The sequence below is a fragment of the Crotalus tigris genome, unplaced genomic scaffold, assembly GCF_016545835.1.
Source record: "Crotalus tigris isolate CLP2741 ecotype Arizona unplaced genomic scaffold, ASM1654583v1 scf7180000024379.1109085, whole genome shotgun sequence".
In the NCBI taxonomy this organism is placed as follows: domain Eukaryota; kingdom Metazoa; phylum Chordata; class Lepidosauria; order Squamata; family Viperidae; genus Crotalus; species Crotalus tigris.
Window position 1 is genome coordinate 374967 of NW_024100549.1, and position 13510 is coordinate 388476.

At 41.6% G+C, this 13510-nt stretch overlaps 1 protein-coding gene across 4 annotated transcripts in view; it reads left to right on the plus strand.

Moving 5' to 3' along the window:
* CSNK1G2 (casein kinase 1 gamma 2) overlaps window positions 1-13510 on the plus strand; it is an 87959-nt gene that overhangs the window by 56094 nt on the left and 18355 nt on the right. For all 4 annotated transcript variants that reach the window (XM_039328459.1, XM_039328458.1, XM_039328461.1 and 1 more), the window contains 6 exons: window positions 3278-3318; window positions 4572-4641; window positions 5541-5689; window positions 6165-6399; window positions 7635-7720; window positions 8326-8410. In XM_039328459.1, coding sequence (XP_039184393.1) covers window positions 3278-3318; window positions 4572-4641; window positions 5541-5689; window positions 6165-6399; window positions 7635-7720; window positions 8326-8410 — 666 coding nt within the window. The remainder of the gene's footprint in view (window positions 1-3277; window positions 3319-4571; window positions 4642-5540; window positions 5690-6164; window positions 6400-7634; window positions 7721-8325; window positions 8411-13510) is intronic.

Here is a 13510-nt window from a genome sequence, read left to right on the forward strand (position 1 = left end):
ACGAGTCATAAAAGAGCCAAGGTTGCTTACCCCTGGCATAGGTAATCTACACTCATTCATTTAGTGACTGTTCGAACTTACACTTAAAAAAAAGTGACGACTGGCCCTTCTACTTAGAACCATCTCAGCATCCCCACAGTCATGGGATCAAAATTTGGCACTTGGCAATTGCCATGTTTTTAGGATGGTTCAGTATCCAGGAGTCCTGAAGTCGCCATTTGTGACCTTCCCAGATGGTTTCTGACAAACAAAGTCAATGGAGGAACCCAGATTCACTTAACTGCAATGATTTGCTTAACGACCGTGGCAAAATAAGGTTGTAAAATTGGGCGCAACTCACTTAACCACCACCTTGCTTAGCAACAGAAATTCTGGTCCCTGTAGTGGTCGTTAAGTCGAGGACTATCTAAACCTACTAAAAATGATAAACTCCCTTGAGTTTGGCTTGACTCCTAGTGGCTACCTATCCATATCTCTGAAGTTTTACTGGAAACAATTTGGAAATGGCTTCCCATTGTTTTCTTCCAGGTTGCTTTTTGCCTTCCCCATCTACAGCTCTGGGGTTTTCAAGCGCTCTCTGTCTAATAACACCAACAAGGTCCAGTCCTGCTTAGCTTCCCTAAAATCAGCCAAGGTTGTTTAGATTCTGCTACCTGCTGTGATTGGTGACTGCCACCAATCAACCATTCAGGCTGAACAGGTGGATGATTTTCCCACAACCGATTGCAGTAGTAGTGATGAGGGCATTAATTATCTAACCATACCTGGGAGGCTCATTTATTTGTTTATTTTGCAAATTGTATATGACAGCCCATCCTTAATCCAATAACTGCAGCTGGCTAACCATGCAACAAGAAGAAAAGCATTCAAACCAGTGAAAGGAGCAATATAAGACACCAGTTAAAATAATCAGCTCCTTAACAGTGCAGGGCAAACCACACAGCCAGGCTCCATTAGCAGTTTTGAGGAATCCTAGAAGGCCAACAGAGTCAAAATATGTTCTGCCTTTTGTGAATTTTTCAAAAAATCCCTAATGTTTTGCCGACAGCTTTCTCATTCAATATGTTTGCCATGTTATATTGTGAGCATATCAGCACCACCTCCCCTTCTATAATTCCCAGATTAATACACATACATACATACATACATACATTCTTCAATTTACAACAGTTTGTTTAGTGACTGTTCAAAGTTGCAACAGCACTGAAAAAAGTGATTTATGACCATTTTCCCATTCACGAATCTCCATGGTCACGTCATCAAAATTCAGATGCTTGGCAACTGACTTATATTTGTGATGGTTGCAATGTCCTGGAGTTGTGTGATCACCTTTTGCAACCTTCTGACAAGCAAAGTCAATGGGGAAGCCACATTCACTTAACCGTGTTACAAACTTAACAAGTGCAGTGATTCACTTAACAACTGTGGCAAGAAAGGTCATGAAAAGGAGCAAAACTCACCTAACAACATGAATTTTGGCTTCAACTGTGGTCACAAGTTGAAGACTACCTGTATATATATCTATATCCATCCATCCATCCATCCATCCATCCATCCATCCATATCTATCTATCTATTTATCTATCTATCTATCTATCTATCTATCTATCTACCTACCTACCTACCTACCTACCTACCTACCTACCTACCTACCCACCTACCTACCCACCCACCCACCCACCCATCCATCCTGGCATTTTATAACATAAAACAGAGTAAACACATAAAAGCTGATTAAAAACGCAAGCCACCACTAAACCTGAAGTGTCATGGTGACCATACATTCCCCAAGAGGCCCGGCCTCTGCTTTTAATTGTTTTTGAAAATCCAGTCATGAGGATTCTAATTTAATCTCAGTGGAATTAGATATTAACCAACAATTTCATACTTACTAAAATGGAAGACATAGGAGACAAAGTGGAACTGGCAGCAATTTTTAGGGGAAGTGACCATGGAAAGTTGGAATTTTTGATTTTTAAGAGAAAGTTTGGACTTGGTTGTGGTCGTAAGTCAAGGACTACCTATGTCTCACTGAGTATAAGATACAGAATAAAGAGCCTCAGTTATAGAGAGTGATAAGACTCCAGTAGAAAATAAAATTGTTATGATGGGCAGAATCCCTATCATGGTAGTAGTGAGCACTGTTTCTCTAAATGAGTGCAGATAGGCTGGACAATGCCTTGGTGCACATGGATTTCAACTAGGCTACCTGTATTCATAAATGGTCTGCTTCTGTATACAGCAGGCCTGCACAGCTTCGAGAAAGGATTACACTGATAAAATTAAAAATAGTTGCAGGCCACAAAGAAATAGCTGGTGTACCAGTTAGTTGTCCGATGGCTGGCAGGAGTGATGGACCTGGTGTCATTGGTGAGACTTGGAGGCACCCAGGAGAGGGTCTGCCAGGATAATGGCAGCCGATTCTTCCTGGCATCAGCAAAGTGTGACAATACTGAATTTAACTGAAGTTTTTTACAAATGCCAGCAGGCCACATATTACACTGGCCTTCTGGCCTACAGTCCTTCTTTCTCTTTATGAAGCAAGTCCTGAGCCTCCGTTGACATTTCTGTGAAATTCGTTACCTTTTAACCACGAATGAGGGAAATATATTATCCTCGTTTTTGGGGTGAAAAAAGGAAGACAACATTTAAATGACTGATAAACTGAATCATAGTCAGTTCTGAAAGCCATGTGTGATTTTGTTTGGTTGATATTTCCTGTCTCTGGAATCTATAAAAAGAGAAACCTCCCTTCTTATCGCTGCTGGATTCTTTTCACTGAGTTTTGCAACTGGGGGAAGCGCCTTGTGGGGTCTTTATTGATCTTGGAAGCTAAGCAAGGTCAGACTAGCCTGAAGGGGACACTGCAGGGAAATCCCAGGGTCTGGCTGTAGGCTGGACTGGACATCTGAAAAAGACAGTGGCAAACGCTTCTGTATTGCTGCCTGGGAGGAAAAAAAAATGTTGTTTTTCATCTTTTGTGAGAGTTTTTACTTTGCAATCAAAGGAGGACATTGACTGCATTCTGGCTGTCTTGCAGGAGTTGTCTGTTTAAATTTTGTCTCGTGATCAGTGAATCGTCCTTCAGTGAGCAGGTTTTGCGTTCATGACTTATGCAGTCTTTTTCAGTTCACCAGTATGCTGCTAAATTAGAAATCAGAAATTAATATATTTTCTGTATAAAACTCAGTCGTGTGATCTCCTAGTGTGGGATGCTAAATGGGAAATGTTTGTTTTTCTTTCCTTCCTTGTCTTAATTCTCTTTCTTATTTTATAGGGAAGAACCTCTACACAAATGAATATGTAGCAATCAAGTTGGTAAGCTTATTTCTAGTGTATATTGTTGTCAGGTTTTAAAGCTGGTCCTTTTTCCCCCCTTCCTATTAATTCCTAATAAACTAGATCAGTGTTTCCCAACCTTGGCAATCTTAAGATGCATAGACTTCCAACTCCCAGAATTCCCCAGCCAGCATGGGAATTCTGGGAGTTGAAGTCCACAAGTCTTAAAAGTTGCCAAAGTTGAACAACCTGGTCTAGGTCCTTTTATAGGCCAGGCATGTGGCCTGCTCCTGGGCTGTGGATCTAAATCTATCAAAGAGTCACGGTGTTGATCTCTTTCATGCTTAGCATCATCTGAATTAGCAGCCAGCCTCCAGCAAATCTGTTAAAGAAAGGACAGTTTCTCTCCCCAGAAAGAGAGACATGGTATACAATAATGGTCACTTTGATTTAAGTTAGTGTGAAATATTGATTGACCTCTGCAAATTAATCCTTTGAAAAAGAAATGAAATAATTCAGCGACACTTCAAAAGCTGAGAGCAGCAATGAAAATTTGGGGGCCTTGTGCTCCATTTGGTTTGATGAAAATCCCACAAAAGTTTGGCTCATAACAATTCGCCTTTCAAGTACCACAAGGCTCCAGCTTATTCTTGCTGAGGCTTACTAGTGTGACTGTGCTTCTAAAATTGGTAGTATATTGGTGTATCTCCCCATAATTTACTGGAAAGAGTTAGAATCTGGCTAGTTCTTCGGTTTTGCTGTCATAGCCATTCCTAACAATTTGTCCCCTCTTCTTTCATATAGTCTTCCTGATTGCATTCTTTCCAGAAGTGTTGGGATTCCGTATCCCCAAATGCCTAACTGGCATTGCCATTTTGGTTTTTTAGAAAGAATTCTGGGAGTTGTGGTTACTACACCATTGAAGGTTCAGACTAAAAACGGTGGGTGGGCTTTAAATAACTCCTATGCTGAGTTGGCTTGATGTCCTTGATCCTCTCCAGTGCCAACATCGTGGACTTCCTCTCCAGTGCCAAGTTGTGGACTTCAACTCGCAGAATTCCTCAGTCAGCCCTGGCTGGCTGAGGATTTCTGGGAGTTGAAGTCCACATCATAAAAGGGCCAAGTTTGAAGGCCCCTGACTTAGAGGCAAGTCCCATTCAGTCAGGTAGGCCTGCAGCCTTAGTTCCCCTCCATTCACAATCACTGCCTCACATTTGTTGTTTGTTTGCAATTATCTCTTATTTCATTAACAAATGTATGTCTACAGGATTTGTAACTTTTCTTTTTTCTAGGAACCTATCAAATCCAGAGCTCCTCAGCTGCATTTGGAATATCGATTCTATAAACAGCTTGGCAATGCAGGTAAGTAAAAGCAACCGATTTGTAGAACTATCCAGAAAAAGTTTTTTTTAAAAAAAGTTATTTCAGTTTTCTGAAAAAGTTTTTTTAAAGGTTTTTTTTTTTTAAGTTTATTTCAGTTTCCTTGTCCTGGTGAGTGCAGAGGAATTGTTGCTTTGTTTTAAAAGTGTTTGTAAGAAGTTTAATTCTTGGAACATGCTTGCGTAATAAGCCTGGTTGATTACCTAATTACTAACCTCTCTCCTGTCTCCATTATCGTAGTCATTCTAACTTCTGAAGCTCTTTTTTTCCCCTTTAAACTTTGATAGTTTAATAAAACTCTCACCTCAGTAACCATGAATTTTTTTGTGTGTATTGACCCTACTGCAGGTGTTTAAAGAAGTTGATGCATGTTACATTTTTAAAACTTCTGTGAACTCGTGTTTATATGTAAATAATATTTTAAAATTTTGTCTGTTAAAAATGCAGTTCAAAGGAAAAGCTGATGCATGTTTAGAGAAGAGTTTTTTATATTCTCTCCTCAAGGATTATAAGGACTTTAAATAGGATCTGTGTTGACCTGCAGAACGCTTATGTTAGAATATTGCAATTGAACAACTATTTGTCTGAAATAGTATAGGATCTCCTGCTTATGCAGGGGGTTGGACTAGAAGACCTCCAAGGTCCCTTCCAACTCTGTTATTCCGTTAAATATCAGATGTTCTTCTAGCGCAGTGAGTCTCAACCTTGGCAACTTTAACTTTTTGTGGACTTCAATTCCCAGAGTTCTGGGAGTTGAAGTCCAGAAGACTTGAAGTTGCCAAGATTGGACACCCCTGATCTAGAAGTAAACTGTAGAGCCATATTCACGTCATCCAACTACCTCTCTGCAATCACATCACTTTCTTTTCCACCCTTTCCAGAAGGAATCCCTCAGGTCTACTACTTTGGGCCATGTGGAAAGTACAACGCCATGGTCTTGGAGCTGCTGGGCCCAAGCCTAGAAGACCTCTTTGACTTGTGTGACCGGACATTCACTCTCAAGACCGTTCTTATGATTGCCATCCAACTGGTGAGCATCCATTCTGTAGAGACGTGCATTCTTTGCTACTATCTTCACGCAACCCTCAAGACTTAGGTCCAGTCCAAAACCTCCTGCTCAGTTAAAGCATTCCTGTAACCTGGAATTCTCTCAATTAAGGAGCAGCTGTCAAGGCAGCAAGCTGCTCAGTTCTTCTTCATTACCCTTCTTGATTTGTGTGCCGTACGTAAAGCTTCTTTCCTGCCAATCAGCACAAAAACACAGTGGAAGCGAATTTTCTCTTTAACCTGCAGAGCGCCTTTGTTTCCTTATTGAATTTGGAGAAAGGTTAATTTCAAAAAGTTACAGAGTACTAATCGTTGAGGGTTAGCTTACCTGATTGAATGAACATATATTTTGCTGTTAAAAGTTCTAGGGAAAAGAACTTAGGATGTGGGATGTTTTGGTTGGGTTTTTAACCATAGTCTGATCAGAGTTTCCCTCCTTGCCTTCTCTTCCGGCCCAGATTACACGGATGGAGTACGTTCACACCAAAAGCTTGATCTACAGAGATGTAAAGCCAGAAAACTTCCTGGTGGGAAGGCCCGGAAGCAAACGCCAGCACACCATCCACATAATTGACTTTGGCCTGGCCAAAGAGTACATTGACCCAGAGACCAAAAAGCATATCCCCTACCGAGAGCACAAGAGTCTGACGGGAACGGCGCGGTACATGAGCATCAATACTCACCTGGGGAAAGGTGAAGAAGGGGCACTTCCTGACATGTTTCCAGGGAGGGGGAGAGAGGGATGGAAGATAGGTGTCTGCGGGGAAGGGGAATTCTCATAAATCTCACTTTAACAAAAAATTAAAAAGCTGCTTTCCCTCACTAGTGTCTGTCTGTCTGTGTGTCTGTGTCTGTCCCTCTGAGTTGCTGTGAACTTTTGACGACTGTCTGGATCAGTCCCTGCAGTTTTCTTGGCAATGCTTTTGGAAGTGGTTTTCTCTGTGAAACGGATTGCAGGTTGATTCAAAATTTCCCTGGAACTGTTGTGTAGCAAAAAGTGTCTTTGCACTAGAAGAAAATACTTTCTTGCACAAGAGCTGGCACGATATGTTTGCTAATTTCTCACTGCTTTGCTTGCTGCTTATTGTCCTTGCAGTTTTGCACATCCACCAACTTCAAATCACAGTTTCAAGGAGACCCGCAGAGGGTTACGGTTGGAGGGTTCTGCCCAGCATAAGTAGACATATTTACGACTGATGCAGTCTCTGCTGGAGACAATACAGACTTTACAGGACTCAGTGCTACAAAGTGTGCAAATGAGGTCTAACACTTGTATTCTAAACCTCAGGTCCTGTATTCATGGCTCATTGAATAACTTGCAGTTAGCTAGGATCATGCAGCAAGCAAAAATATAAACAAACAAACCATAATATGCCTCTGTTGCGTGAAAATAGTTTAGGCTATTGGCTGTCATGGTTTGGAACCATGGTCAGGGCAGTCTCTGAATTCTACATTTAAAGACTTGCTGAATTGTTGAATAAACCTTATTTGGAGGGGGGTGTCCTTGAATCGTTTTGTTTTCTACTGTCAGAAGCAGGTTATCTGGATAGATTCTTTCATAGATGACAAAGATGCAATGAATGTTTATAATTTACTTCTTTATCCTGGTGATTATTAGACACAGAGGAGTGAGACAGGATTAAGTCATATATGGTCTACTACACTGGGTATCTTAGCTGGGTTTACATCATGCTCTCCATTCAATGCTTTATTGAGTAAGTCATAAATAGCGGAGTTCACACCATAGAATAAACCCTGAACCATGATTTACAAATGCGGTGGTGTTCATAAAGTACACTAAGTCAATCAAATCATTTCCCACCTTGCGGTGGTTTGCAGTATGCAGACCCAATCAGAAGCATTTTTTTTAAAGCAATGTAATTGCAAGAATGCTCTTGATTCATTCAGATTTTTTGTGATCTGTGTAGAACAAAGCCGAAGAGATGACCTGGAAGCACTTGGTCACATGTTCATGTACTTCCTCCGGGGAAGTCTGCCTTGGCAAGGCCTCAAGGTGAGTCCTATCTCTATGGGAAAATATGCAAATTTAAACGAACCGAATTTTAAGCATTTGCATGTTTTTCCTTTTGCTACTGCAAACAGCCCTTAAAAGGAGTTAAAGACCCTTTTATCTGACAAAGGAGTTAGTGCTTGGTCAACCCAGCCTTCTCTCCTCAGTTGACCATTCCTAGGTTAAGCCCTGCCTTGTTTCAATGATGAATTTATAGGCGCTTGATTGCACTGCAAGGTCTTTTAAAAACCACCTTTTGGATCCTGTCTTTTTGTTTGTCTTGGCTATTAATATCTATTTACTGGTTTGGTTACTAAATTGTGAATTAACTGGATGGGATGGGGTTTTGTAATTATAGTACAGTGTTTTTCTGATCTGTACACACCTCAGTAAAAACATGTAATTGCAGTAATGTGTTTTTGTTGTTATTAGTCCACCTGGGCAAATAAATGCCTGGTGCACGTTTTGTGCAATCCTCACAATTTAGCCAATGTCTTGCAGAACAGTTGTGTTTTTCTTGGCACTCTTTCCCTATGAAACACCCGGCTTCTACAGCCTGACCTGACACCTCTCTCCTCCTGCTTCCCACCCTTGGTGTCTCTTCCTAGGCGGACACCCTGAAAGAGCGGTACCAGAAGATTGGCGATACCAAGAGAGCCACACCCGTTGAAGTGCTGTGTGAAAGCTTCCCTGGTAAGGATCTCCGGCAACTGCAGAGACAGTATCTGGTTTCACTGCCAGGAAGAGAGATTCAGATAATTGAAAAGGGAGGAGGCAGTTTATATCAAAGGACCATAGTTAAGGTTAAGCTTGGTTTGCCGTCAAGGGTTGTACTGTAGGTTGTCTTTGCTCACAATGCTGCCTGATTATTTATTTTTATTTTATTAAATCGATATGCCACCCATCTTGTGGATTACATCTTCTTCTAAAAATATTCTGTGCCAGCTTTCATTGTCCTGGCTGCAAATTCAAGGAATTAAGTTGGGGAGAGCTTACTCTTTTCCATTCCGCCCCCCTCGGTTTTCTCGTCCATGCTTAAATAACGGTCAGCAAACTTTTGGGGTTGCTAAACATGCACAGTCCTGTTTGTATTTCTAAAATGTTTTGGATTACTAAACCCTTGGTGGTTTATCCTGGTAAGCCCTTCCGGTTTGGGTGTGGATAGTGCTATTTTGACTACCTAAGCAATGGAAATATTAGGCCTGATGGATGACTAGAAACTCCCAATACAGCAGATGTTCCCTAAGGTAGACTTTGCCTTTTTAGCAACTACATCACCCTGCTGGTGTACGTTTAACTGTGCTTGACAAGGACACCTAGATTCCTTTTTACATGTACGATGGCCAAATCAGATGTCTTCCCATTTTATACTTAGCCCTTACATTTTTCATTTTATTATCAAATTTATTGGCCGCCCATCTCGCAGTTCATGAGACTGTGAGTGGTTTACATCAGGATAAAACAAGATATAACTGCAATTATAAATACGAAAACAGATTAAAATTGCAAAAATTAAAACAAGAGGTGGGGGGGTGTGCCTTCTCTGTTAGTGCACCAACCACCACCAGCCAACAGCTTCTCCCATGTCAGCCGGCATGACCAGGTTTTAAAGCTCCTCCTGAAGGCTAAAAGAGACAGGGCGGATTCCAGCATGAATGGGGTGGGCCAATCCCACTGGGGAAAGAAGGTCCTGTAGATACCCTACACCAGGGGTCCCCATCCCCCAGTCCGTGGACTGGAACTGGTCCGCAGTATGCCAGCAAGCGGGCCGCACAAATAAGCAAAGCTCCATCCTCAGGATGCAGGCAGTATTCAAAACCACACCCCCTCTGGTCCACCGAAAAACCTTTCTCCATGGCACCGGTCCCTGGTGCCTAAAAGGTTGGGGACCTCTGCCCTAGACTCATGCCATAAAGGGCTTTAAAGGTAATAACCAACACCTTGACTTACACCCAGAAGCATATTGGCAGCCAGTACAGCTTGCGTAATAAAATCGTTTTTCCTACCCACATGTAGAACTTCAGGTTTCCTCTTGTTAAATTCAATTTTATTTGGTTTTATTCATTTCAAGCCACTAATTGGGCCTATGTAAACCATATAGGGGTGGGTGGGCGCGGTGATTACAAACGCTGAGCTTGTCAGATGGAGGTTCAAGACCCGAGTGCCACACAACAGGATGAGCTCTCATTCCTTGCCCAGCTCCTGCCCACCTAGCAATTAGAAAGCATGCAGATGTGAGCAGATAAATAGGTACCACTTTGGCGGAAAGATAACAGCATTCTGTGTGCCTCGGCATATAGTCATGCTGGACACATGACCATCGCCAGGGTTTTTGGACAATGCTGGCTCCCTCAGCTAAGAAACAGAGATGAGCACTGCCTTCTAGAATCGGACACGACTGGATAGTGGAAATCTTTACCTTTTCGTTTAAGTCATCTGGAATCTTCCAGTTTTGTGTCATCTGTAAACTTTATAAGAGCCCTCTCAATTCCAGTGATAAAAATGTTGAATGGCACAAAGGACCCAGAATAGAGCCTTGAGACCCACCGCTCAATATTTCCCTCAACTGTTTTGAGCTTATCTAACGGCAGTAGTTTCTAACCCATATTTCACATTTTGTGAAGCAAAATGTTCTGCTCAGAGCTTTTGCTGCGTTGCACTGTGTCTGTGGCATTCCCTTGATCTATTAAACTAATAATTCTGTGAAAGAAGACAATTCAGTAACCTGTCATGATTTGTTTGTGAAAAATCCAGTTAAACTGTAGCATGGATATTCAGGTACTCCCAGTGTACACCTTGACAATTTATTTGAAGATCTTACCCACTGTAGATACCAAGCTTGCCAGTTCTGTAATTTCTTTGTTTCCCTTTTCAAAGATGGGGATGATTTTTCCTCTCCTCCAGTCTTATGAGACCTCATTGGTCTTGCAGGAATTCTCAGAACTGACTGAAAATCAGTCTCTTCTAGTTTTCCACTGGTTTTGAATTCTTATTCCCCCCCCCTTTTTTTTTTTTTGCCTGTCCTAAACTGCAGTTCCTTACTTTTCCCCAATGGCATGATCATGATCAGCTAGGGCTCCATTTACCTTCTGGGAAAAGACAGTAGCAAAATAAGAAGTAAGAAATTCTGCCTTTTAAAAAAAAACAAAACCCACACACAACCAGGCACCACATAAATACTACGCATAGAATAGACCAAGGCATACATTCTGGTGAGAGAGAAATTCCCTGAGAATGGGCTCCAGCACAAGTCTAAAAGCTCGGAAGACTAAACCTTTGGTCTCGGTGACCGACCCAGGTTATCCTGAGACACATATATTCGCCTTCATTCATGAAATTCTGCTGTCTCACCAAAGCACAACATCACTCCATCACTTTCTCCTTTTTTAAATAACGCTTGGGGCTATTTTGGGTATCTTGCAAACCTCAGTTCATTTTAGCTTCTCTTTGTACTCTTAATTGTTGTGTTCAACTTTTATTACTTAATTATGTCCCTTTTTTTTCCTCTTCAGCATTTTAGAGAATTCTGCATTTGTCCGTTTCATTTTTCCTTGTGTTGTTTGTGATAACACATTCAGCATCTCCTTTCGTAGCCAAGTAAAAAAGCAAATGGATCATCAACCTAAGAGTTCTCAACCGCACAAATGATCAGGCTCAGATTATAATTATTTTGGACACCTTAATAGGTAGTCCTTGACCACAGTTGAGCCCAAAATTTATGTTGTTAAGTGAGACATTTGGTAAGTAAGTTTTGCCCCATTTTACGACCTTTCTTGACACCGTTGTTAAAGGAATTACTGCAGTTGATAAGTTAGTAACCTGGTTGTGAAGTGCATCTGGCTTCCCCCTTGACTTTGCTTGTCAGAAGGTTGCAAAAGGGGATCACACAACTTTGGGACACATCCACAGTGATAAGTATGAACTAGTTGCCAAGCAGCTTAATTTTGATCACGTGATCATGGGGATGCCCCAAAGATTGTAACCGTGAAAAACGGTCATAAGTCACTTTTTTCAGTGCTGTTGTAACTTTGAATGGTCACTAAATGAACTGCTGTAAATTGAGGACTATCTGTATGTGATAGAGAAGAAAGAGAATAGGATGGCCAGCAACAAGATGGATGTCTCAGTTATTGCAGAGTTGGAAGTTGGAGACATACCCTCCTGGGCAAAAGTGTCAACACCATCAAATCATTTCATTTAATAGAATTTCCCTTGTCCTTCTTGGACCCTTTTCTCCTTCAAGATTTATAGCCTTTGGATCTGACCCACTTTCCCTTGAAGTTATCAGATCAGCTTTTCTGAAGCCTGACAGGAGGTCTGACTCTCTTCAGTTCCTCCTCCTCCTCCTCCTCCTCCTCCTCCTCCTCCTCCTCCTCCTCCTCCTCCTCCTCCTCCTCCTCCAAATTCACAGATAACATGATCCTTGTGCACCAAGGTACCAATCACCTTAAATTCTTCCAACTAATTCCTTTTTGTTGGTGAGGATTAGATCCAAGATTAGATGAGAATTAGGTTTGTCTTGATCGTTCTTCTTTCTTTTGAGAAATAAAGCTGGCGATAAGAGAGGACAGGACTTTGCTAGACCTCTTGACTCTTGGCAAAGTTGGATTCCCAGAAGGACGATCACGATTGCATGCCTTTTTGGGAAAAAAATTGATGCAGAAAGATCTCACCCGGATTTTCTGCCTGTCCAGGTGGTCTGCAATAAATTATCGCAGTGATCCCTAGTTTATTTCTTGCTTCTTTGACAGTATTCTATCCGAGATACTTCCAGCAGGATTTCCATTTACATCCCCACCCTTTTTTTCCCTTGGGTCTGCTCCTTTTGAATAGATTGTGACTTTCCAGCATTGTGTGCCAATCATAAATATCATCCCACCATCATACTTGACTTCCTGAGTCCACATCTCTTATTTCTCCATTTTGTTCTGTCCCAAACACTGCACAAGTATAATAGAAGCATCTGAAGTTTTGGGTACCGTCCACTGGCACCTCTCTTGCAATTTCTTGCAAAACTGAGTCCCCATCCTGATGATCATCCAGCTTTCTTGGGCCGAGTCCACAACTGCATATGTCTGAGTTTTGCCACCCTCCCTCTCTTGTTCTAGTAGTTGAATGCTCTCCTGATGAGATTGGTAAGGCTCTTGCCCAAATCTCCTTCCCTGTTTTGTAAGAGGTATCCCATCTCTTCCTGTGAATCCTTTGTGAGGATAGTGTACAGGTAGTCCTCGAGTTATAACCATTTGTTTAATGACTGAAGTTACAATGGCAGTGGGAAAAGCAATTTATGACCTTTTTTCACACTTAATGACTGTTGCAGCATACCCAGTCACATGATTAAAATTTGAATGCTCGGCAGCTGGCATGTATTGATGGTCATGTGATCACCTTTTGTGACCTTCCGGCAAGCAAAATCGATCGGAAAGTCAGATTCACTTAACAACCGTGTTACTAACTTAACAACTTAACTTAACAAGCATATAAGGAACGGTTGCTGGAATTGGGTATGTCTAGTTTAATGAAGAGAAGGACGAGGGGGGACATGATAGCAGTCTTCCAATATCTCAGGGGATGCCACAAAGAAGAGGGAGTCAAGCTATTTTCTAAAGCACCTGAAGGCAAGACAAGAAGCAACGGATGGAAACTAATCAAGGAGAGAACTAAGAAGAAACTTCCTGACAGTGAGAACAATTAATCAGTGGAACAGCCTGCCTCCAGAAGCAGTAAATGCTCCAACACTGGAAGTTTTTAAGAAGAGACTGGACAGCCATTTGTCCGAAATGGTATAGGGTT